The sequence below is a fragment of the Amphiprion ocellaris genome, chromosome 15, assembly GCF_022539595.1.
Source record: "Amphiprion ocellaris isolate individual 3 ecotype Okinawa chromosome 15, ASM2253959v1, whole genome shotgun sequence".
Taxonomy (NCBI): domain Eukaryota; kingdom Metazoa; phylum Chordata; class Actinopteri; family Pomacentridae; genus Amphiprion; species Amphiprion ocellaris.
The window spans coordinates 11,939,654-11,964,398 of NC_072780.1; the positions used below are offsets into that span (position 1 = coordinate 11,939,654).

The 24,745-nt window shown below is 41.4% G+C and overlaps 1 protein-coding gene and 1 long non-coding RNA gene across 3 annotated transcripts in view; one reads left to right on the forward strand and one right to left on the reverse strand.

The window, feature by feature from the left end:
• Nucleotides 1-12,239, reverse strand: LOC118470802 (uncharacterized). 2 transcript variants are annotated; one of them, XR_004847949.2, is made up of 3 exons: nt 12,112-12,239; nt 8,418-8,536; nt 1-7,540 (listed from the first exon to the last, which is right to left on the reverse strand). It is a non-coding gene; the product is annotated as an uncharacterized LOC118470802 (long non-coding RNA). The 2 variants fall into 2 exon arrangements; XR_008604080.1 differs by having other exon boundaries at nt 12,108-12,239.
• Nucleotides 11,147-24,745, forward strand: part of col1a2 (collagen, type I, alpha 2) — a 19,050-nt gene continuing 5,451 nt past the window's right edge. Inside the window, exons 1-36 of the mRNA XM_055017658.1 lie at nt 11,147-11,343; nt 12,501-12,502; nt 14,501-14,536; nt 15,010-15,093; nt 15,773-15,829; nt 15,962-16,006; nt 16,104-16,157; nt 16,290-16,343; nt 16,429-16,482; nt 16,601-16,654; nt 17,295-17,348; nt 17,605-17,649; nt 17,900-17,998; nt 18,168-18,221; nt 18,595-18,693; nt 18,906-18,950; nt 19,198-19,296; nt 19,419-19,472; nt 19,581-19,688; nt 19,798-19,851; nt 19,957-20,055; nt 20,295-20,348; nt 20,471-20,569; nt 20,674-20,727; nt 20,853-20,906; nt 21,037-21,090; nt 21,780-21,833; nt 21,942-21,986; nt 22,097-22,195; nt 22,329-22,436; nt 22,536-22,589; nt 22,711-22,764; nt 23,797-23,850; nt 23,960-24,013; nt 24,172-24,279; nt 24,526-24,579. Coding sequence (XP_054873633.1) covers nt 11,274-11,343; nt 12,501-12,502; nt 14,501-14,536; nt 15,010-15,093; nt 15,773-15,829; nt 15,962-16,006; nt 16,104-16,157; nt 16,290-16,343; nt 16,429-16,482; nt 16,601-16,654; nt 17,295-17,348; nt 17,605-17,649; nt 17,900-17,998; nt 18,168-18,221; nt 18,595-18,693; nt 18,906-18,950; nt 19,198-19,296; nt 19,419-19,472; nt 19,581-19,688; nt 19,798-19,851; nt 19,957-20,055; nt 20,295-20,348; nt 20,471-20,569; nt 20,674-20,727; nt 20,853-20,906; nt 21,037-21,090; nt 21,780-21,833; nt 21,942-21,986; nt 22,097-22,195; nt 22,329-22,436; nt 22,536-22,589; nt 22,711-22,764; nt 23,797-23,850; nt 23,960-24,013; nt 24,172-24,279; nt 24,526-24,579 — 2,319 coding nt within the window. The 5' untranslated portion in view covers nt 11,147-11,273. The remainder of the gene's footprint in view (nt 11,344-12,500; nt 12,503-14,500; nt 14,537-15,009; nt 15,094-15,772; nt 15,830-15,961; nt 16,007-16,103; nt 16,158-16,289; nt 16,344-16,428; nt 16,483-16,600; nt 16,655-17,294; nt 17,349-17,604; nt 17,650-17,899; nt 17,999-18,167; nt 18,222-18,594; nt 18,694-18,905; nt 18,951-19,197; nt 19,297-19,418; nt 19,473-19,580; nt 19,689-19,797; nt 19,852-19,956; nt 20,056-20,294; nt 20,349-20,470; nt 20,570-20,673; nt 20,728-20,852; nt 20,907-21,036; nt 21,091-21,779; nt 21,834-21,941; nt 21,987-22,096; nt 22,196-22,328; nt 22,437-22,535; nt 22,590-22,710; nt 22,765-23,796; nt 23,851-23,959; nt 24,014-24,171; nt 24,280-24,525; nt 24,580-24,745) is intronic.

A 24,745-nucleotide genomic window follows, 5' to 3' on the forward strand; every position in this document is an offset into this window, starting at 1 on the left:
TCAAAATCAGAATCATAAAGCTTTATTATCATTGTACCAAACAGTATAACTCAGCAGCCACTGTATAAAATATTACACATAATGTCCACAGTCATTGCACCAGAATGACAACTACGATTGCACTTATAAATATCGTAGATAATCATCAAACCTAAGAGACTGATGACATGTTAACAGGACTTCCTCCTTAGCTCCATTCACTGATGGAAACTGTCATACCACTGAAACCTTGACCAAAATACTTTAATTCAGAAACTATCATGTGTTTAAATTCAGGAGGAGGAACAAATCTAGTACAAACAGTATTTTTGAAGGTATTCAGCTCCCACTCAGGTAAACTTTAGCTTTATCTTCAAACCGAGCTCCAGTGTACCTCGGGTTGGGTCACGGGTTAGAAGTTGGTGCAGATATTTTGCGGCATTTGTATCATGATGCTGCATTTTCATGTGAATATACAATTTCTTTTTTGAGAAAAGTGTGGACTAGGCCTGAATCTGCTTTCCATATTGTGTTTAAATGTTTGATTTCAGTCTTGTATGGCATATACGTAGCTTGATTAATGAATTTACCGCCAGAATGAAAACCCACATTGCCAAGCTGAAGTTTGTACAACAACATGAAATCAGTGCAAACTTTTGTCCTGCATCAGAAGTCTTTCCTGACTTTACAAGATCCAACTGTTTTGCAGACCGTTTTCTTCCTTCCCATCTGTGAAATCATTCAAGTGCGGAGGAGGTCTGGAGGAGTCATTTTACTTCCTTGTTGTCACGGTGACTGGCAGTAGTCGTAAAGCGAAGCCAGGCCCTGAGGTTCTCCTCGACAAAAACTCACTGGCTGTGTGAGCAAATACTAAAGAAAACGGATTACTTTTAGCTTGAAATGTACCACACCATCACAGAAAGTATTTTTTTAATCTACACCTGGGACACTGAGATACAGAAAGGTGTAGACTTTCAATTTTGCACTCTGTGTTCTGGTTCCTTTGAGAGAACAATCCTTGTAAGCCCTTGGAGCGGCCGATGCAGTGAAATGTGCAGATTTGAAAACACGTGGCGGGACTGATATAACTGTGGAAGCGGATGAAAAATTTAGGTTTTGTGTTGGGATTCCCTTAAATACCTCCTCTGCCTTTCACAGGACATGCTAGATTTGAGGTCAGGCATGAGAGGGCTGAGATGTGTGGGCCTTCAAATACTCAGAGAGGATTTTTTTCACCTCTAACTTTGACCTCACATCTATAACTCTTGTTTGCCACCCATCAGGAACTCTCACCTTTATCTGTGGGTATGCTGAAGAAGAGAAACAGGGATGAAGAGAAGTGAAAAGGATAAGAAACAGTAGCATTTTCAGTGTTAAACTGGAAAGAGAACTATGTAGAGGTAGTTGAGATGATGGAGGCAGTATTATTGTGGTATGTGGACTTGGGGCTGAAGGGAAGCAACACTTTCCATACTGGAAAAAAGAGCTGCAGAGATTCCTCCCTCCTGAAATCTCGGCCAGTCGGTATCCATCATACCAAAATAAAACTGCAGGAACCGGAGAAATTTGAAAGAGGTGGAGTTAATGGAGCTGCCTTCATGGGAGGAACTAAAAAAATGAGGTCTCAGATTTCTATTAGTGTTAATGGTTATTTCGCAGTTTTTGCTTGTTCACTTGTTTTGCCTGGCTTTTTTCTCTGAGTGTGCAAAGACGCCGCTGGCTGCACACCAACACATTCAATGTGAGTTTTATTGGGTATCCTGCAGTATTCAGGATCCTTTGTTCATTGGTTTGCCTTTACTCATTCCGTTTCATTTTCAGACCTGTTTTCCACCGAGGTTGGTTAGGGATGGAGCTCATTGTCTCTCTTTTTTCTGGTGTGTCATCCGGGGCTGTGAGTGTATTTTCCCAGATGTGTAATGATATACGGCTGTGCTGAACTTACCCCAAACCAGCCAGAGAGAGAGAGAGAGAGAGAGAGAGACTCTGGACAGCTGAACTCACTTAAATGTGTTCCTCATGTGTGCTGTAATATGGAAAAGATTTCAGTTCTCTCCCCTCTGCTCACCATAGCTGAGCTCAGCTTAACCCTTCAACAGCCAGCGCGCAACAACTTCACTGAACTGGAGGAAGGCTGCTTGGATCATTCACCTGCACCATTTAATCAGATACAGCTGATTCCCTCAACATAGCAGCCCACTCATGTTCTATGTGAACCGTTCTCATGAGCACAAGCTGACAATTTATCGGTGTAAAATTCACTGTAGACAAATGTCAAACTTCAGTTGAACCATTAGAACAAGGTAGTTAAGACCCAGAAAACTTAAAAATCATACAAATATGCTTTGTGAGTGGACCATTTGGTTCCATTTTTATGCATTTTCCAGCAAAACTGTTTGACAGCAACCTTCACCCAGAAAATGAATTCATCACGTGATGAATATTCGCAACTGTAGCAGTGACACCAAAAGTGTAACGTTACTGCATATGCATATGAAGGTCTGCTATGCATCCTTTGTCTATGAAGTGTCTGATAGAATGTCCTTCTGTGTTTTGTTGTGGTTTATTTGCTTAGTTTTTTGTGAATTTATCAAAAGATAATCATTGTTGACAGTTAAATTCTTACTCCTCACACATATGGATTTTAGTCCACCATGTCTCTATCTCTATCCAAGCAGCCCTGACTGTCAGAAATATCATATAAAGTCATAATGTTAACATACAGATAAAATGTTTGGCATGTTCACCATCTTATTTTAGCACGTCAGCATAGCATACCAAACATATTCATTGGATAAATGCTGAGATATCCCAGTCTGGATGTGTTGGACTGACCAACCAGTTAACACTGTCCAGGCACTGAGTCAGAAATTTAGTTTTAATGCTCTTAACATGTATCTTTGGAATTGACTTGATAGCTGTAGAGCACATATGACACAAGTGTAAATGTCACCAAGCAGGGAGTCCCTGATTTGATTTCCTGACTAAAACGTCATTCCACTGCTAGCTTTCTCACATTTCTTGTATCTCTCCACATCTAAGTGAAGCCAAAGGCCAAGATAATCTTTAAAAACATGTCTCTTTGACATAAAATGCGCTATGAAATGGAAGAATTAAGCTAAATCTGGAGTTAACATATTCACATATCAATGTAATTATTAATTGAAATATGCTATGAATACTGTTTCAAATATCCTTCTCTATTGACTTTAAGGGACAACATGCATCAACTGTACCATAGTGGCCAAGAAAGTAGAAATTAATTAGCGGTTTAGTGCAATTTATTTGCTGGTTTGCACTGGCCAGGAAGATTTCCTTAATAACAAAGTTAACTATATAGTTCTTAAGTAATGTTGTAGATGGGATAAGCGAAAGACAAAGCATAGAAATCTTCGGGAGAATCCTGCAACGCCAAAGATGGCATTTATCCGACACATCCCGCCCCTCTCCCGAACGAGCCAATCATCTACTTTGTGGTAGCAGAACCAGGAAATAATAACCCAATTGTGTTGTTGCGCTGACTTTAGCATGGTGTTGTGAAGCTGCACAGATGCATAGTATGTAAAAGTAGAACTTCGGGGCAAAGTCACCAAACTTTTTATTTATTTATTTTTTTTTAGCAGGTTTAATTGATGATTATATACTTGCAGTTTTTATGTCCATTGAAATTGCAATTATGACTCTCCTCTTATTCATTTAGATAGAGACTTGATCTTGTTATCCCAAAATAACTGGCCAGATAATTTACCAAGATGGTTGCCAAGTGGGGATTCTTGCCTATAAGGACTTTGGCAATATTATAGTCTTCAATTCAGAGCCATTGACAAACATGGCAGCTACATTTCGAATTATATTCAAAGTAAGCAATACTATGAATATGCAAACATAAACTCATTAGTAAACCACCAAAAATCGACCAAAATCTTGACCAAACACTGTCAAACCATTGGCTTGACAACTCAGTTCCGTTTATATTTTGATGTAGCATTTCAAAAGATAAAAAGTAAAACTACACACAGTATATGGATATCCATTTGCTCTACTCCGATGAGTTGGACTCCTTTTTTTTCCTCTCTCAAACCACGACCCAGCTCTATCTAGCAATTAGCTGCCTGCCGTGGACTCTGGTGACATTGTGTGGGGATATTTCTGTCACGTTTATTATGCGTTTGCTGACCAGACTGTGAGTCATGTGGACATACAGGCAAATCCAACCATACGTTGGTCCCAGCCAAGGGAGGTGCCCTACTTTGATTTTTTATCCTCTTGACTTGGATGTTTTTTAGCGATTCTCACGTTCCTTCTCGCCTCTTTAGCTCTTTCATTGACATAAATTCTTCTCAGGGCAACTTCAGTTTTGATATATCCTCTGAGGCTCAATACAAAGGGACTGAAATTTCATTAGAGACTTAGTTTGGTTAAATAATAAACTCTTTTGACTGTGTTGTTGAGTAGAAGGAACTTTCTCTGACTCATCTTCTCCGCCATGCTCACTTGTGTTTCCTGACACATATTTATACTCTCCCCCGACCCCACACTCCCTCTCTGCACCCTTTTCCCATTCTGACATTAGACCAGCTCTTCAATAACTCCGCCTCCTTGCAGCTACAGTCTAAACGCCTAAGAAATATATTCCAGTGGAAACAGCCTGCAGATGTGGTGACCCTGAGGGAGTCGAGACAGACAGCGAGGAAGAAACGCAAAGACGGAGATTGACTGAAATGACATGAGAAACGTGGGGTAGGAGGGGATACAGGAAAAGCTAGAGAAGGCAGGGGAATGTTACATATACAAAGACACATCACAAACTTGGCCGGGCCGTTGTATAATTTGAAGCACTTAAAGTAAATGAGGGCTCCTTAAAAACCCTGGCCTGTCTTTTACTAGTTCTTCCCCGGTTCCTTCCTCTCCGGGTGCTACTGAGTCAGTCGGCAGGGTGAATAATGCCGGTGGCCTCAGCATGCTGATATGCGCTCAGGCCTGTCGAGTCTACGAGGGAGCTGAATTCTTTTGACCCAGCCTGCCTTTGTCACCGCACTTACAGACTCGTGCAAGTGCCTGCAGCTTCCTGGGGGTAGAGTAGAGATGAAAGTTGCGGCACGGGATGAATTGGGCTAAAACCACACTTTTAGTGCCTTTAGTCCCTTTTCCTGTCACTTCTTGCCATCTTGAGGGAGCTTGACTGCTTATCCAACCACCATGATACAAAAATAAACCTAAAGAATTATTCATGTTGTTGCCTTTTTGTAAATCTCCTCTTTTGCCTTGAACAACTAAATGTGACAACTTCAGCTGATACGTTTACCTTATAAAGATACAAACGATAAAGTGACATTTAGGGAAAATGGGTGTTAAAAGATGCACACCACCTGTGGAATGTGTCAGTTTGATGGTATGGTGGAGCCAATAATGACAGTTATTTGGATTTTAAAGGGAGGTTATCTAACTTACGACAGCACAAGTTTCTCCTTAAAACATCATTATCGGTGTTTTATGTGTCCTCAGTACACTCAGGGGTTGTGGTTCTTGAACTGGGGCTATCTGAGGTCATGACCAGCTGCTAAAGGTTAATAGTTCCAAACTTTAGATGGGTATTGCAGTGAGTTTCAACACACCGATTTTAATTAGTTTAGACTAACATGACCCAACATAATGGTGCTCAACAACCAGCCTGTATCTACAATCCTTAACATGCACCGATCAGCCATAACATTAAAGCCACTAGGATTGTGTAGGTTCCCATTGTGCCACCAAGACAGCTCTGATCCAGGGTATGAACACAGGAGCTTTGGGAATGACATGTGGTTTCTGGCACCTGGACACTGAGCTAAGTTATAAGGTCCATGGATCTGGCTTTTTCCAGCACATCTAGCAGATATTTGATTGGATTGGATTGAGATCTGGGGAGTTCAGAGGCTTGGTCAACACCTTGGGCTCTATCCTATGTTCTTCAAGCCATTCCTGGGCAGATTTGGTAGTGTTGTATGGTGTATTCTCCTGTATGGAGAGGTTTCTGCCATGTGGGTTGTGTTTGGTCTAGAACAATGTTTAGATGGGTGGTACCTGTACCCAAGGTTTCCCATCAGATCATTGCGACGAGACAGGATGATCAATATTATTTACTTCACCTGTAAGTAGTTTTAATGTTGTGGCTGATCAGTGCATATTACCACGTCAGTTGGCAAATGTTGTGACATTTCTGCTCTCATGAGACACTGTGTACAAATTGCCTCTGTATGAGACTACCACCTGTGGCCACAGTGGTTGCAGTTGAACAAGTCAATCCAGATTATAGAGTATATAGTAGATTTAGACAGTGTGGAATAACATTACTTGAAAAACAGCAAAGGATTGGTTTAATTCTTTGTGATGCCTATGCACTTTCTTGCTGAGGGTTAGATAATGGGTCAGTATGTTCGATATGAAGCAACCACCAGCAGCTGGATTGTTTAACATCACAAATACTGGAGAATTGAGGAAAGCATCTAACTTGGAGACTACAGGTTTTTTTGTGCTTGTTCAAACAAGATAGTTTAGATTTACTCTTTAGAAATAGTCTTAAGGTGTGGTTTTGCAACTTTTGGGCAGAGTCTTGCTCTTTTCCCCATAGCTTCCAATCTTTATGCTAAGCTAACCAACCAATGTTTTTATTCTGTTAAGCTTGACGAACAAAATTTGGTGGTTGAGTATTTGGAGAAAAGATTTTTTTTTTGATGATTGCTGCCAAGTTGTAAGAAATCTAAAGACTCTGATGATTCATAAAAATATCATTCAGTATTTACCAAAAGATTTTTTTTTTTTTAATCATAGATGAGCTGAATTTCATAGTGTTCAGTTTTTCGTACGGTAGTCTGCTCCTGTGTGGAAAGTTTGTTGCAAATGTTCAGGGCAGAGAAAGAAAGAAAAGAAGTGCCTGGAATATAAGCTGTAATTTGAAAACCTCAGCCGCCCCTGCACGTCTGGTGTGTGTGTGTGTGTGTGTGTGTGTGTGTGTGTGTGTGTGTGTGTGTGTGTGTGTGTGTGTGTGTGTGTGTGTGTGTGTGCGCAGTGCCCTGTTTAATTAGTACCTATATCTCAGTGTGTATCACAGAGGGCAGCGTCTCTGTACCTTTTTATACATCATTCTCTTTATCTTTCAACCTTTGACTATTATTTTATTATTTTGATCTTTTCTCATCTCTATTTCGTCTCTTTGCTTCCGCGAGTGAAAGGATTGCGAATGTGTATACTTGTGTGTGTGTGTGTGTGTGTGTGTGTGTGTGTGTGTGTGTGTGTGTGTGTGTGTGTGTGTGTGTGTGTGTGTGTGTGTGTGTGTGTGTGTGTGTGTGTGTGTGTGTGTGTGCGCGCGCGTGCTGCTGCTCTTTAATTACCAACTCTCTCTTTTTTCTGTTTCGTTACTGAAGCTCCTCTACAGATTCCTGCTGGTGTCTGAGTGTGTGGGCCACAAGCCCATACCAGTCTCCTCATTTCACAGTAGAAGTAGGTGTTTGAAAATCCAGAGGAAGACAGACATCATCATTCAGAATCAGGTCACCCCTTCTTGGAAGTACTGTGAAAGACCCTGCAGATTAAAGGAGTTAAAGAAAATTTCATACAGTTAACTCTGTCTGAGCTCTGTGGGCTCAGAGCTTGACACTAATAAAACGGGCACAGTGTGGCTTTAATACTCAAAACTGTATCACAGTTTATACACACTGATGATAAAATCAAATAAAAACGTACTGGAATGACTAAATGAATTCCATCTTGATGGGACAGGTCTCAGTAAATGATAAAAATGATAATGGCCCATGAATCATGTGCTATGACCTTAAAAATCATCACATTTCAACCTGATTGAACACCTCTGTATGTGTTAAGCAGCCATATATTGAATAAAAAGAAAAAATATCACTTTGAAGCAGAGTTTGAGATCCTTGAGTCTATTCCAAGGACTAAATCTGATATTGAGACATGACCATCATAGGATTGTCTTGCTTCTATTAATATTGTATTTTCCTGGTGAGACACGTCACTCGTTTAAGGAGTTGAAACATTTTGTCAGTTTGTCCTTGGAACACCAGCAGCGTTTTATAATTTGTAACCCTTAAGGCTTTCTCATGTAAAACTGTACCTCATCTATCTGAGCCCCAAAATTATGGATGTTGTTGCAGAAAACAATGGAAACTTCACTGTGGCAGGCTTCATTTCTAAGATTCTATAATACTCCTGTGCAGAATATTTGTATACTGTGCATGAATAGCTTTTGCAATTGAAGATACTAACGTTCAGTAGATGTGTTTCTAGTCTTTTCTGTGATTCATAGCTGCAGTTGAACAAGATACACTGACTAAATCTGGCTTCATGCTCGTCTCAGTAGTTGTGTGCTGCTGGCTGACAGGTGGACAGACAACTCCAGCCTGAAGAGATGTGCTCCACCCAGAATCCTTAGCACCTACCTCTGTATCAAAGCTGAAATATGACACAGGGTGACTGAGGCCAGTGAGGAAACAGCTCAGAGAGCCAATCAGAGCGAAGCACATCTGGAGGAATCTGTCCGCGGGCCCAGCTGGCAGCACTGTGAGAGACAGCAGAGGAGAAGAGCTGAAGACAATCAGGTTCAAAATGGCCCAAGATTATTTTTTTTACAAGCTTCCGAGAATCTTAAAGGAATCAATTCAGTTTCTACGTTAATCTTAACAACTGAGACATTCTGCTATGAATAAAAGCATGACGAAAGGAGTAATCTTTGAAGGTGTCACTGCCTTATCAGATTTTTCTGTTTCCTCAGGAAGCACAATGAAGCATTTCTGAGTAAGGTTTGGTAACTGTATTTACCTGTCTGCTGCCAGTAATAAACCTCTTCACCCACAGAACAATCTTATACTCTCAAGGAAAAGAAGGTTGATGTGCTCTAAGTAATGCCAGTTGAAACATGTGTTGACAGTCACTGGAAAATTTCTTATCATTAAAGACCGTTTTAAGCTGAAATTAGTTTTGTCCTTTTATTAAAAAGTGTTGTTTTCATTTAGCTGCTGCTGCACCATTTGCTTGCTGCCCTGTTATAACCTTTAATTTTCAGAAACGCACTGCGTTTCTCATTTTTTTCTAATCTTCTAATAAAAGTTCCAAAAACAAATCAGATTTTTTAAAGTCCACACAGAGCAGCTATTTGCTAGGATAACACATAATAGAGTGTTTGATGTGGAACCCGGTTGAACGGAGAGAAAAAAGGCTGATGATGTGGAGCTTTGCAGCCATCTTTGATTTCCTCCTCCGCCGCCTGTCTCTCCTCCAGCTACTTCAAGGCTCCTCAGCAAACATGAGAATGTAACTCTGCAGCGAGTGGGAGCTGTGCCATCTTTAAAACACATTTCATCTCTCTTGCTCCACCTCCTCTTCTTTCCCCCTCCGTCTATCTCTCTAGTTTGACTCGGGGAAAGACTTGAGGTGAAGTTGTCGGAGAGGGTCCACCAATTTTTTTTTTTTTTTCCTGGTGCACAGGGGTGAGGAAAGATAACAGGCCTGCTCATGGGTTGGAGGAAAGGAAGAGCTGTGCAGTTATTTGGGATAGATGAGTAGACTGTTGCAGAATGAGCCAGGATGTAACCCTAGTAGCCCCTATAATGTCTCAATAGTCATTCTGAGTGGGTTAATGGACACTGAGATGGGAATGTACTACAATTTGTTGCACAAAAGGAGCTTTAGGATTATTTAGACACAAGATATTCATCAACATAAGCTGTAAAATATGTGATTGTTACTGTATAAAGTGTAAAAACCCAGTAAAGTGTCCTTTCAAGCTCAACAGACTGAGCATTTGTGATTCAAAAGTCTCTTTGAAGGGGCACAGAATACGATTTAAAGCGACAGTAAAATCACATTCAGTGACTACATGGGTTTACTCCACAAACCTTTATATGCTAAGACACACAGCTGCCCAAACTGTGCCACATAGGTGAAATTAACCTCACCCTATATATTCCTTATTGGTGTCTTATTCATGGATGCTCAAGAAATGATGGTAGTTAAACATTGCCTTCATGAAGATTCGACAATAAGGTACGATAGAAAACTGTTCGTGCTGTGCTCTTTGATCACTAGAACGGATCGTGAGTGTGTGATATATGGCAGTATGAGGGTCGGGCTGAGTGTATTTGAAGTAGTAGTAGTAGAGTAGATGACATGTCTGGTCATGTGGGCAGGTAAGAGCTGCTCATAGAGAGAAAGAGAGAGAGGTTGAAACTAAATCTCTCCTCACACCTGCCTTTTGTCAGTCTGAAGCTCCAGCAGTGTTTGTGCATTTTATGTGAACCACTGCATTCCACCGATAGATTTTGTAGAGTAAATGCTTAAGCACTTTTGGTTTATTGTAAATCCAGCAACTCTGGCAGATGTGAAGTGTTTAGAACTTGGGCAGAAGGTCCAGATGTGGGAAAGAAAACACTTATTTTGAAACACTGTGGAAAGTGTTTGGGAAATGCATGTCTTTGAAAGGAGAAATAAAATATGACATAAAATCTGATTGGTTTCAGTTACATGTAATACGAAATAGAAAAAAACGTCACTAGATTGCCTTCCAAAGCAATGGAAATGGAGGCTCAGGTACCGTATTTTTTTTCCATAAATCAGTGCGTAAAAGTGGCACAATATGAGTCCACTCCAAATAAACTCCGACAGGCTAGATCGACAACTGAACAAATTAAATATAAGAAATTTTGTCTATAAAATCCAACGTAGAAGAGAAGGACCCAGGTCCACTCGGTGCCAAATGATGCCCAAAAAACGCACACCAAATCGGACACATTTTACGCACGAACCCAAACTGCGCGCAGGGTTGAATGCCCGGCGCCCGTATCTCAGTACTGACACTCCGGATTCACTGCAACCCGTAAAAAGAGAAAAAACGTAGGCCTTCTTCTCTCTTTTAAACCTCGACGCTGTCCACGTCCTCAAAAAGAATGGATCTAATTAAAACGTTGCACTCGTCATCATCGCCAAAGCTTTGCCAAACGCGTTCTGGTGGAGAGGAGGCAGGGAGATGCAGGACCACATGACTGACTCCGAGCTGCGGAGGGATGGGAGTCAGATTGGGTTTCTCTCCTCTCATTGGTCGGTGGGCTGACTTTTGACACGCAGACCAGGGACCCTCCTGCCGTATAAATAGGCCTGATAGAACTTTATTATTCTAGCATCACGGCAGCAGGTTTCTGCTTAGTTTGGAGTTACTCGCGTCACCACAACTGTATGCCTGCTTGAAGGTGGTTTAAAAACAGGGGCTCAGCAGCACAAGGAGTCTGCATGTCTGCTTAGACATGCTCAGCTTTGTGGATACCCGGATTCTGTTGCTGCTTGCAGTAACTTCATACCTAGCATCATGTCAATGTAAGTTTGAATATCTGCTCTTTTTGTCTGTGATGGATATTTTTTTTCTGGTCCCACTGCTTGAGGATCTTTTTGGCTTTTGTTTGGGACTTACATCAACCCGAAGACAGCTCTAAGCACTGCTGAATAAAACTCAGACGGATTGAGCTCATGCAGAGGATTCTTCAATTTTTTTTTTTTTTTTCCTTTTCCAAGGATACAATTATCATGATTTGATTAGTTTCCGAGAGGGAGACTGCTGAAAGAAAAAGAAAAAAAAGTTTTCTCACTTTGAAAGAGACGTTGAAGTAGGCGGCGTATTGTCTTTTCAAAACTTTTAATGCATGTGGAGTAATGAAAATAGGCCAAATGTGGATTTTCTTTTAGAAGTAGGATGAAAAGCTTTGTGGGGCGTTGTACACATTGTTCCATCCAGACGTCCAGGGAATGAAGCTTTATTATAGGAAACTGCAATGTCTCCCCCTGGTGGCTGTGGATGCAAACATCTACTTGGCACCGATTTGATTTTTCCCTCTTAAACATTCAAAACTTTTATCAAAGCTAAAGCAGAAATGATACTAAAATCCATTAAACTATATTAAATATTCTTAGGTCTTTAAAGTAGTCTTTTTTGTAACTTTTGTTGAAGTTATTGCCAGTATTGCTGAATATAGGTCAAACTAAAGAACAGTTTAAATATAATCTTGCAAGATATGCATTGAAGTTGAAGCTTCTTGACTTTTATATTATTATATTCCATAAAATGGTAAAATAAATAGTCTCACCCACGTTTTGAGCCTCTGACAGCCCCACCTTGTGGTCTAGATTGGACATAGAGTTCATGGGGAGGTCTCAGCCTGCCAAATTCAGCCAAGATCAGCTGGTCCAGATTCAAAGAGGGCAGCCGATGTTCACCTGCAGCACAGATCAGATGAAAGATACAAACGTCAGCAGCCGGTGAAGAATTCAGTGATAAGACCAGACCTGAATTTACTATTTTCAAACAATACAAAATCCACTTTTAAACATCAGTGCAGCTAAACTAACATCAATACATCCACATCACAGATTATGTAGTTGCTGTTTGCAGTAGCAGCTCAGCTATGTCTGTCCCAAGGGCATGAAGTACCTGCTCAGGCCTGTTAGCAGCTGGAGCCTTAATATCTGGAATGCTGCAGCAGTGAGATTCACATTCATTACACAGCTAGACAGTTTAAAGAGGTTTGCTATGATTCACAAACTGTGCAGACGTGGCCCTCAGCTACACTTAAACTTGGGCTGAGACATGTCACAGAGCAAGCAGGACGTTAGCACAGTAGCTGGAATAGTTTTAGATGCAACTGAAGAATTTAATCCACATTTCCAAATACAGGTGATGAGTGTAAATAGTCCCAAGCTGTAGAACAGTGTTTGTGCATCAGAAGAAAGTTACGAGAATGCACAAAAAGCTCAACTTTGTATTTCACATTAAATATCCTCTGCAGTTTGTTTCAGATGTGGCAGCACCGACTTTAATACGGTTTAATTTCCTACATGAACACATGCAATCTTAGTTGTGCAGAAAGATGTCGTTTCTAGGCCAGTGTGTTTGCTTTTCCAGGCTTTTTTTTTTTGTCATGCAGAGGAAAATGTAATGAAGAAGTGGTTTAGACATTGAGCCAGAATATAGATGGATGGAAATTACTTTGTTTCTTTTTCAGGTTTTGCCCTAAAATGCTTACAATGTTCTAACGGAGTATTCCCTTTTGTCTCCCTGCCCTCTTCTTCTGCCTCTTCCTCCCCATCATCTCCGTGATGCCACAGACGCGGTTAGTACACATGCATGCTGTCACGAAAACAATACTGTACATCTTAAAGATAGCTTTACCTTATCACTGCCTTTTTTCTTCCAAAACCTGCGTAACATCCAGCGAAAGAGGGTCTCGATCATCCTTGACCACGAGAGCAATCTCAGCTATGGCAGAGCGTTTCATTTAGGAATTTAGGAAGTTATTTCTTGCAGTTTGCTCCCTTCCTGTGAATGAATAGGTGAGGGTCCTATTGGCTAAAGTTTGTGTCAATGAAAGCTAAAACCGCTGAGCTGAGGCACCCGTGGGGCCTGGTACAAAGGATCCTTTCTGAGGACAGTGGAGAGGGGGCAGAGGGAGGTTTGCCCCTAACAGCTGGCTTTGGATCAGTTTGGAGTCTTCCTCTGCCCCTTGATCTGAATTTGATTTAAGAACAGAAACCTGGTCTCAGAGCAGTGAAAGTAGAAGATTTTTGCACTTAACTGATGAGTGTACTATAAGAATACAGTACCTGGATCTCCTATGATTAAATACCTCTGCTCATATTTGAGATTGGCTAAAAGGAAACACCTGTCAGCATGGTGTTTGCAGCTTCAGCAGCAGCATTTTAAGGGACAATATTTGGTTCTGTCAGAAAGCCATTTGTTCCATTATTGGACTAAGATGCTCTTTCTGCTAAGAGATCTGGTTTGGAAAGCTTTATGTTGCCTCTCAGCGTCTCTGTGCACTTATTTATCAGTTATCCAACATGCACATCGCTCTGCTGTGTTCTCATATTCATTCTTATATCTGCACAAGCATGTTTTATATGTCATTCTAATGGTGTTTCTGCATGTTGAGCGTTTTGGTTTTTTACACTAGCCACTCATTATTACGCTTATGGACTAGAAAACAAAGCCGAATGCTTAATGCAGCCGACGCATGGAACGATGTGCGAAACCCTGAAAAGACTGAGTAAATAAATCTTACATTTATTTATCTTCTTTTCTGTTTAGGGAAGCGTCAAGGTGAGCTCATAATGTTGTTCTTATATGTCATGTAGCACCCAGAGTGTGGCATATCAGACACATGGAGCACAGTCAGGATTAGAAAATATCAAGCAGCATTATTGTGATGTTTGGTCTGTAATGTGTTTTAACTTGCTTGTCCTCTTACTGTAAGGTCAAGTTGGTTTATTTACACATTTTGCTGATACTAACACACACCAGATCGTTTGGATATAATTCAAATCTGGTTTTTGATTTTCTTTAGCTACATTTAGTGTGGTTTAGATTAGATGCAGTGGCCTGTTTTTTGCGAGAGGAATAGTTTGAAGCTGACACATTGCTAAAGCAACAAACTGAGCCATCTGCTCTGTGTTTTGGTCTGACTGGGTGCTTTCTGTGCTGCAGGGTCCCAGAGGAGACAAAGGACCTCGAGGTGACAGGGTAAGCTGAAGTGAAACTCTGCTTCCGTTGATCAAATAAGCCAATATGTAATTGAAGTTTTTAATGATATGATATTTATGAAGCACCTTTGGCAAAGTGTTTGTTGACATCATGTGACCTTTCAACCTCAGTAGGCCACACCCCTCTGTTTACATCACCATTAGCCCGAGTCTTAGCCCTTCATGATAGTATGTATTAACGGGAACAGATATGATAGATGATATCAGGGACTGACTTGATGTATTTTATTGCTTTTTACGTTTATTTTCTATTTCAGAAATTCAGCCCACTTATTATATTCTAGAGAAACATAATTTGCTACATCAGTAGTTCAGCTTTATGTGTATTCATCATATTGATTTACATATGAAATAGAATTTGAGAATCACAACACATGAGACTTTCCTGCAAAATTGGCCTCAAGTATAAGCTGCTGATCATTTAATAACACTGATGTCGTCTGTGTTTTACAGGGTCCTCAGGGCCCTAATGGAAAAGATGGCAAACCCGGACTCCCCGGCCCCCCTGGCCCCCCTGGTCCCCCTGGACTTGGAGGAGTAAGTCCACTGTTTATACTTACAAAATAAGTCGCATGCATTGACCTTGTTTATTGTAAATGTGGCCCAGATGTGTTGAAGTTGTGACTGACTGTGTGTACCGGCTGTAAAAGGACTTTGGATGTTTCTTGTGACTCAAACTGTGCAGAACGATGAACGTATAGAATTTGATTTACCTTTGGCATTCTCCCTGACAAGTTCCATAAAAGACATACTGGATTTTATTTGCTGACCTCTGTTGACCTCATTGCTTTATGATGTAGTAACTCTGTGACCTTTGACCTTTTGTCCTCCACCCATTTGACCTCTTATGCAGAATTAGGTCACTATCGGTGCACTATTTAAATATATTCTCTAGTCCACTGACCTTAAAAAAACTATTCAGAGGCCACTTCCAGTTTACGGTGTGGTGACTCAAGTTCAGATTTATCAAACAAGTATCAATTGTGATATGCGTGAAAATATTTTTTGTCATATGTTTTAATGATTTGGTTTTTGTGACACAAAATTGAACTAGTGAAACTGCAATAATCACTGCTATTTACTGTATTTGAATTAGGGGAATACTTTACTTGTCTAATAGTACTAATATTCTATTTTATTACGGGTTTATCAGTATTTACGCAGATATTTGTCAGTGTGATTCATCTGTTGTTTTTTGTTTTTTTTTTTTTAACAGAACTTTGCTGCTCAGTATGATGGTGCAAAAGCTCCTGATCCCGGCCCCGGACCCATGGTGAGGGCCCCTTCCTTTCTCCCAACACAACACAACACAACATGCACATAAACATGTATTAATATGAATAACACTGTAACACTCATTTCCAGACATTTGAGGGTTGATTGTTAACTTATTTCTCCTCCTCAGGGCATGATGGGTGCAAGAGGCCCTCCCGGACCTCCTGGACCCCCTGTAAGGGCAAACACCCACTAAAATTGACCCTACAAAATGATCTGTTTTTATTCTCTTTACATTATGACTGATTTCTTTGCCTCCTCTCATTGAACAGGGACCCCAGGGACACACCGGACATGCTGGTGAGCCCGGAGAGCCCGGACAGACTGTAAGATCATCCTATAAATTATTCACAGTTTCAGATTATTATTGATTGATTTGAGATCGCCTCTCTTTTCAGACATACTCATTTGATGCCATCTTGAAAGTTCAACTCTCCTGCTCTTGTTTTCTTTCCCAGGGCCCCGTTGGTGCTCGTGGTCCCCCTGGACCTCCTGGCAAAGCTGGAGAGGACGTACGTACACATTTTTTACAAGCACTTTTTGAGTTGCTGTTGTAGTTTCTTGTTTAAATATTAAATCTATTTCATTGACTCACAGGGTAACAATGGCAGACCTGGCAAGCCTGGAGACAGAGGTACAGCCGGACCTCAGGTAAGAGATTTGCACCAAAACATGGACATTGACAACAGACCACAAACAGATATTACCTTACGTTTGTATTGCACATGTGAAGTATATGTGAGTAATATTTCCTCTTTTTGATTTCCAGGGTGCTCGCGGATTCCCCGGAACCCCTGGACTTCCAGGAATGAAGGGACACAGAGTGAGTGTCCATCTTTTCCTCTGCTTGACCTCAACTTCACCTGCTCACCTCAGTTCCACCGACTTGAAAAACAATTGCTTCAAAGCAGAATACAGTGGAGGAAAAGACACGCCTGTGCTGTGTAGAAAGTGGATTTAAACATTATGGAGCATCGTGTCCTATAATGAGCACCACTGGGAGTGAATATGGATCTAACCTCCTGCACCCCTGAAGTTTTTAGCCCTTTTTTTAACTTGAAAATGACTGGATTGCCAGAAAACTTTACCTCTGACATCTTTGAGGCTGTTAGGAACAGAAAGTGCTCTCAATATAAGCTACAGCCAGATTTGAAGATTGGAATGAAACCACGTTTTACTTCATTTGATGTTTTGAATGACTCCTCTGCCATGTGACCTAGTAACAGAACTCAGACAAGCTTATGTCTTGCTGACCCACAAACTTATTTCCTTGAAACCCTGCATTGTCTACTGTAACATTAATCTTTTCCTACTCACGATACCCCCGGTTTCAATGTCCCTTCATTTTATATTAATCTCCAGAGCAGTGCTGTGCATTTTTTGTCTTTTTTTTTTTTTTTTGACATACATTAACTTATATGTAACCTCTCTGTAGACATCATCACTGCACTTCTATGTTTCAGGGTTACACTGGTCTGGATGGACGCAAGGGAGAGCCTGGTGCCGCTGGCCCCAAGGTAAAGCATCTTCTAACATCCCTATGACTGCATCAACAACTGGTTCATGGTTTCTGTTACTCCTTTATTGTTAATCTTTGCCGTCCACCTACTTGAAAGAAAACAAGAGTACACAGTTACTCTTTTGAATTGAACAGTGAGCTGTAAATTTGAAAATACACATTTTTCACAGACGTCTGTTTCTTTGACCTGCTAACCTATAACCTTGCAACACGTCCAGATACCTCATCATATCCCTTTCCTGCCTCTCCTATAGGGTGAGCCTGGTGCCCACGGAGCTGCTGGAAGTCCTGGACTGGCTGTAAGTTTCTGATTAAGCTCAAGATTTACTTTTAATGCACAAAACCATCTTACTTTGATTCTTATGACACTTACTATCAATATTAAGCATGTTTAGCCTATGCAAAACGATGGGAATACAGTATTTATATAAGCTTGTGTATACTCTTTTGTTAGGTTATCACAGCTAAGGTGGATGTGTTTGAACTCATTTTTCTTGTTTTTTTGCCACCTGTATGCAGTGAACATAATGTTGTGTGTCTTGTCTTCAGGGATCTCGTGGTCTGCCTGGTGAGAGAGGTCGTGCTGGCCCTGCTGGCCCCGCTGGTGCTCGTGGTGCTGATGGCAACATTGGACCCGCTGGCCCTGCCGTAAGTATCTGCCCTTTAAACCCCTTTATCATCGTTAACTTTAGAACTCTCTCTGACTATTATTAATAAATCATGATGTGTAATGTCATACCTTGTCCATGTCAGTTTTTGACCTTCACATGAACTTTGGCCTGTATTCTAACATCCCGTCTGCTCCTCCTTCATCCAGGGTCCCCTCGGTGCTGCTGGTCCCCCAGGTTTCCCCGGTGGCCCCGGCCCCAAGGTACGTGTGAAATCAACTTTTGTTGCAAACCTTTCCAGAGAGTTTCATGTTTAGGATCCGAACAAGAGACAGTTTTTATTGACATAAAGTCAATACATCTGGCTGAAATCTAAACTCATCCTGATGTCTTCTCACAAAGTATCCCCAAGGGAATTAATGACATATTTAAGAGGTCCAGGCACCCCGAACTGTTTTTGACATTAAAAGAACTTTCATTTTAACACCTCAGATTTTCATTTATAGCTGTCCACTTAAATGCAAATCCAAACACTGACACAGACAGAGCAGCAATAGGATTTTACATGTGATATCAGTGAAACACAAATAACACTGATACATTGCTTGACTGAGGATGTATTTCTGTCATTGACAGGGAGAGATTGGACCTGCTGGAGCTACTGGCCCAAGTGGACCTCAGGGATCTAGAGGAGAGCCCGGACCTAATGGTGCTGTTGGCCCCGTTGGTCCTACTGTAAGTATACAAAGATGTTGCTGCCCTGCTAATTTTCTTGACACCTGTATGCAGGCCTGGAACTATTATTAGTCCTTGAGTTGACTTTACATCTTTGATTTCATCCTGATATTTAAAGAGATATGGCTTTCCAGACTTCATTAGTCAATTCTGAAACTCTGAGATGTTGACTTTTGTCAATAAATGTATTATTTCTTGTGCTTTCCCTCTAGGGTAACCCTGGTGCTAATGGCCTGAACGGAGCCAAGGGAGCTGCTGTAAGTATTCTAATTTGACTAGAAGCACATAGGCCAAAGCTTATCTAGAGTCGCATAGAGGTACCAGCAATCTGTAAATCATATATACTGTGCGGTACACAACACAGAATCAGATAGTTTCGATCACAGAACATGATTTAACCACTCTAATAGAAAGGTGCACTTTTTTATTCTGGTGTAAAATATGGTCAGAAAGAATAAGGCGATATAACATGATGCTGACCTGGCTGTCATGTCTGTTGTTTAGGGTACCCCCGGTGTTGCTGGAGCTCCTGGCTTCCCTGGACCAAGAGGAGGACCTGGACCCCAGGGACCTCAGGGTGCTACTGGACCTAGAGGCCTGGCTGTGAGTATACAAGCCACACAAAAGCACCAGTAAACACGATGAAGCACCATCACCATGTGTATCACAGTACGCAGGTGTTGCTCTTTTGATTAATTGCATCTGTTTATCTCTATCTATTTTAGGGAGATCCTGGTACTCAGGGTGTTAAGGGAGATGGTGGACCCAAAGGAGAGCCTGTAAGTTCACATCCTATTTGAATTCATTCATTAAAATTTTCACCTCTGAAAATCTCTGCATACACAGTTTATGACCGTTGTCATCAACACCTCTGTTGCCTTCCTCAGGGTAACTCTGGACCTCAGGGAGCCCCCGGACCTCAGGGTGAGGAGGGCAAGAGAGGACCTTCTGGTGAGCTCGGTGCCACTGGCCCTGCTGGAAACCGTGGAGCTAGAGTGAGTACCAGACCGCCATCTTTACAGTCAGGTTTCAACCATACTTTAACCTCCTGATTCCATAGCATGTTACCAGGATCAGCTATTAATGCCTGTGTGTCTCCTGTAGGGCGCTCCTGGCAGCCGTGGTATGCCTGGTGCTGAGGGAAGAACTGGCCCCATTGTAAGTATTCAATAAGAAAACTTCTTTCATTTCCGAACACAGCCAACATTTAGTCACATGGTGAAATTTTCTCCTAATAATTTGTGTCTTCCATCCTTCCCATAGGGTATGCCTGGTGCTCGTGGTTCTACTGGTTCCGCTGGACCTCGTGGACCCCCCGGAGATGCTGGCCGTGCTGGTGAGCCTGGACCCGCTGGACTCAGGGTGAGTCTTTTGCTAATTCCTGTTTTTGAACAGCAGTTGATCTAATATCTGTGTAAGTAAAAAATCATAAACACCATAAAGGCTAAAGAGGCCTGAAGCAAATGGAACAGGTTACAGCAGTAATGCTATCAGGGGTTTAGTACCTGACTGAAAATTTTGGGTGAAAGAAGTCAATTATAAAATTATAAATTAATGACATACTTACATCTACATGACAAATCAATGTTTATTTTTCATAGGGTCTCCCCGGAAGCCCTGGAAGCTCTGGACCCCCAGGAAAGGAGGGACCTGCTGTGAGTAAACCTGAATCTTGCTCTAGGATAGAATTCATTTTTGTTATTCTTGCAGACATTTACTTACAAATACATGCATTTATGGCGGTCTCATTGTGCTGCCCTTTTGTTTCCTGCTCCAGGGTCCTGCTGGACAAGATGGCCGCACTGGACCTCCTGGCCCAACTGGACCCAGAGGCCAGCCCGGAAACATTGGTTTCCCTGGACCCAAAGGAGCTTCTGTAAGCACAAATGAAGCTAGACCCATTTAAAGCAATTAGAGCTACATTCTTTTCTGTTTTTCAACTTTTACCACAACCTGTATTTAACCTGTTTTTTACCTTAGGGCGACCCTGGCAAGCCTGGAGACAAGGGAGCCACTGGACCCAGTGGACTGAGAGTAAGTCAATAAAAGCACATAATATAATAATATAGAAAAACTAAACATCCATATAATTTGCCCATCAACGTACTTCTTCACTTGTCAGTTATTACATGGCATCTTGTTGCTATGTTTGTGTTTAGGGAGCCCCTGGACCTGATGGCAACAATGGAGCCACTGGCGCCACTGGACCTGCTGTAAGTGTCCTTACATACATCACATGAGTGGATCTCAACATCCAAAAGCAACATTTTCATATGATTTTGTTACAATAACCATCACAGTGCCATTTTAACTCAAATAACTCCTCTTTCTGTCTTGGTATAGGGCGGCCCTGGTGAGAAGGGAGAGCAGGGAGCTTCTGGAGCTCCTGGCTTCCAGGTTCGGATCCGTTAAATATCTATATAAATTTTACTGCATGAAACAACACGTCATTGTGCTGTCCTTTAGGGATTGTTGTGTTTTCATTCATTACTGATTAATATGTCAGTCGTTTTCTTTATTAATTTGGTCTAGAAATAGTTATAAAAGACAAAAAAATGTAATCTGTGTTTTATAAAGTCCAACATGGCATACTAAAATGTTTTGTTTTGTCTACAACCCAAAGAAATTCAGTTTACGCTCATAAATGAGTAAAAAACCAAGACAATATTCATTTTTGATTCTCTGATTAATCAGGGATTTTTTCCATTAACAAAACATACACAAACTAAATGATTAATTAGCAAAGTAGTTTCAGATTAATTTAACAGTGGACAACTAGTCACTTAATTGTTGCAGCTATAGTTGTGTTTTCTTCCTGCCATTCACAGTAAGAATGGGAAAACACACACACAGTAACAGAAGCATAGCTTACAGCCAAATATAGTGTGATGTACTAAATCTTATAGTGAAAAAAAATCTCCATGCTGAAAATTCAGCTAGTAAGCTGTAAAAAAAAAAAAAAAAAAAAAAAAAAAAGCGTCTACACCAAATCTCTTGAGAAGCTTTCCTCAGCAACTTAAAATTGGCTCCTTCACTGCCTTCCTGTTGATGCTATTGGAGCTGATGTTGTGTCTTGATATTTTCAGGGTCTGCCTGGACCTGCTGGACCTGCTGGAGAGGGTGGCAAGCCAGGAGACAGAGTAAGTGAACAAACACACACACACAGTTCTACTGTAGTATATCAACAGATAATCGTATTAGTAGATGTGTAGTACATGACTGACCAATCATTTACCATATTTCTGTAGGGTATCCCAGGAGACCAGGGACTTGCTGGACCTGCTGGTGGAAAGGTGAGATCACCTGGCCATGCCTCTGTTTTCCTAAGCTAAGCTAAACTCGTCTCTTTGTGGAAGATTAGCTTTGCGGATAAATAGTAAAATATATGTGTGTGCTTCTACAGGGAGAGCGTGGTAACCCTGGTGCTGCTGGAGCCGCCGGAGCTCAGGGACCAATTGGACCCCGTGGACCCGCTGGTGCCCCTGGACCCGATGGTGGCAAGGTAAGATAATGGGGGGCTACGCTGTGGGAAACTGTAAGGGATTACAATGAATTAGTGCAGCAGATAAGTTCTTGTGAAGTAAAAAAAAAAAAAGGTTTGATAATGAACCAAAGTTCGTCCTGTCTGCTCCCAGGGAGAGCCTGGTGCTGCCGGAAATGCTGGTGCTCCCGGACATCAGGGACCTAGTGGCATGCCTGGTGAGCGCGGAGCTGCTGGTCCTCCTGGAGGCAAGGGAGAGAAGGTGAGTTTTAAAAATCTACCACCTGCAAATCAGTTAGTGGGGGTGTAATGTTTCTCACGTCACTGTCTGTATTAAACCCTCATCCTCCTTCTCCTACAGGGAGAGGCTGGACACAGAGGCCCTGACGGCAATGCTGGAAGAGATGGTGCCCGTGTAAGTTCCACTCGATCAATTTTTCTTTAGGCACCTCACATGAAAACCATGATCCGTTTTCCCCAATTTGAGTATTCCCACTAGAGCCCTGGTGTCAGTGTGTCCTACTGTGTGTTTCTAGGGTATGCCTGGACCTGCTGGACCCCCTGGACCTACTGGAGCCAATGGTGACAAGGTAAGTCAGTGCAATATTTACCAAAAAAACATGTACCTGACAGAAACTTGCAATGCGAAGGGGTTAGGATTTACTCTGGATCATATCACATCAACAAATATCATTAGGTTTTTAATATGACCTAAAAATGGCTGCCGACAACATAATTCAAGACGGCCGACAGATTCCAGTAGCAGTGACCTACATTAGAAAGCAATCAACAGAGTCCACACTGTTGTCATTTAATTGCTTAGTCAGCTAACACCTTTTCCTCAGATCTGCAACTCCACTGTAAGAAAATTTGTAATTACCCCCAACGTTAAGTTGTGTCTGAAGCTAGAACCTCAACACTGCCATCTCATGGCTGTTTTATAGCATTACAGAAATGACTCACCTACAATTCACTGACACAACAGCGGTTATAGAATAGAAATAAATGTATCAAACCAAGTTTAACAGATTTGAAGTATTTTTATTTCAATTTTTATGCAGTTTGGAATGGTGAGCTTTTGCAGTGCCCTTTTGCATACGTACTGGCCTACAAACACAACCTAAAGAGACAGAAGTGCACGACCAGTCAAAACTTTGGACACACCTTCTCATTCAATGCTTTTTTATTTAATCATTTTATACCTTGTAGATTAATACTGAAGATGTCAAAACTAAAAAAAGGTATACATATGGAATTATGTTGTAAACAAAAAAAATGTGAATATTTGGTTTTAATCAACAATGTTGAAAATAATACAAATAAATAAAAAGCATTCAATGAGAAGGTGTATCCAAACTTTTGACTGGTAGTGGACATACAACAATAATAGAATTAGTTAACAAATAAGCAGTTGCCAGTTGTAGCATTTATATCTGCAAGTTGTGGAATTCACGTCAGCTGATTTTCTTTTTATTGATTAATTGTTGACCAAAATACACAGAAATAATCAGATAGAGAAAACGTACATTCCACTGCTTTCGGTTAGTATCAACACATAGATGGATGGGTAGATGGACTGACCCATGCTAAGTTAATGAAACATTTCCTCTTCTCTCCTACAGGGTGAGAGTGGTTCCTTTGGACCTGCCGGACCTGCTGGACCCCGTGGATCCTCTGTAAGTAACTGTGCATCATTTCCTTCGTATTAACAGATGCCACCTCCGTCACTGGGGACCTCAGAAAAACATGAAGCAGTTTGTCTGACCTACTGCTTGTTGTCCACAGGGAGAGCGTGGAGAGGTTGGCCCTGCTGGAGCTCCTGGATTCGCTGGACCCCCTGTAAGCCCACACATCATACAAATATACCGTGCCATTCATACATCTCCTCAGTATCCCAAATTATCATCAATGCATGTAGATAAACTAACAATTACATAAACACACACATATCCTTGCCCAGATATTGACCCAGCACTGCTCCTTCTCCCTCCCTACAGGGTGCTGATGGTCAGCCTGGAGTAAGAGGAGAGCGTGGACCTGCTGGTGGAAAGGGAGAACTTGGCCCCGCTGGCCCTGCTGGACCCGCTGGACAGTCTGGACCTGCTGTTAGTACCATTCACACTGGACACACACTTTGCATTGCAGCTTGGCAAGTCTAATCCAACTGGGATGGCTGTAACATACCAGACTCAACTTATGATTTAGGAAGCAGAAAAATGTTATTCAGATATCAGAATGGGATGACTTCAAAAGTTCAGGCAGTATCAGCTTTGCAGTAGCACTTCAGTAAAAATTTACAATTGTACTTTATATACTCATATGAGTAATGATTTCTTTTTGTTGGTGTCTAGGGTCCTTCTGGCCCTTCTGGACCTGCTGGTGCTCGTGGAGACACTGGTCCCGCTGTGAGTATTGAAACACACAAATATACAGATTTAGTCGCAGCCACACAACATGTGCCTGCCACACACATTCACATGAGTTCTGTAGGTGTTTCAAATCAAATAAAAGCTATCAGCACAAATCTGAAATTCTGCTGAACATCTAAGGATCTGAGAAAAAATATCAGAG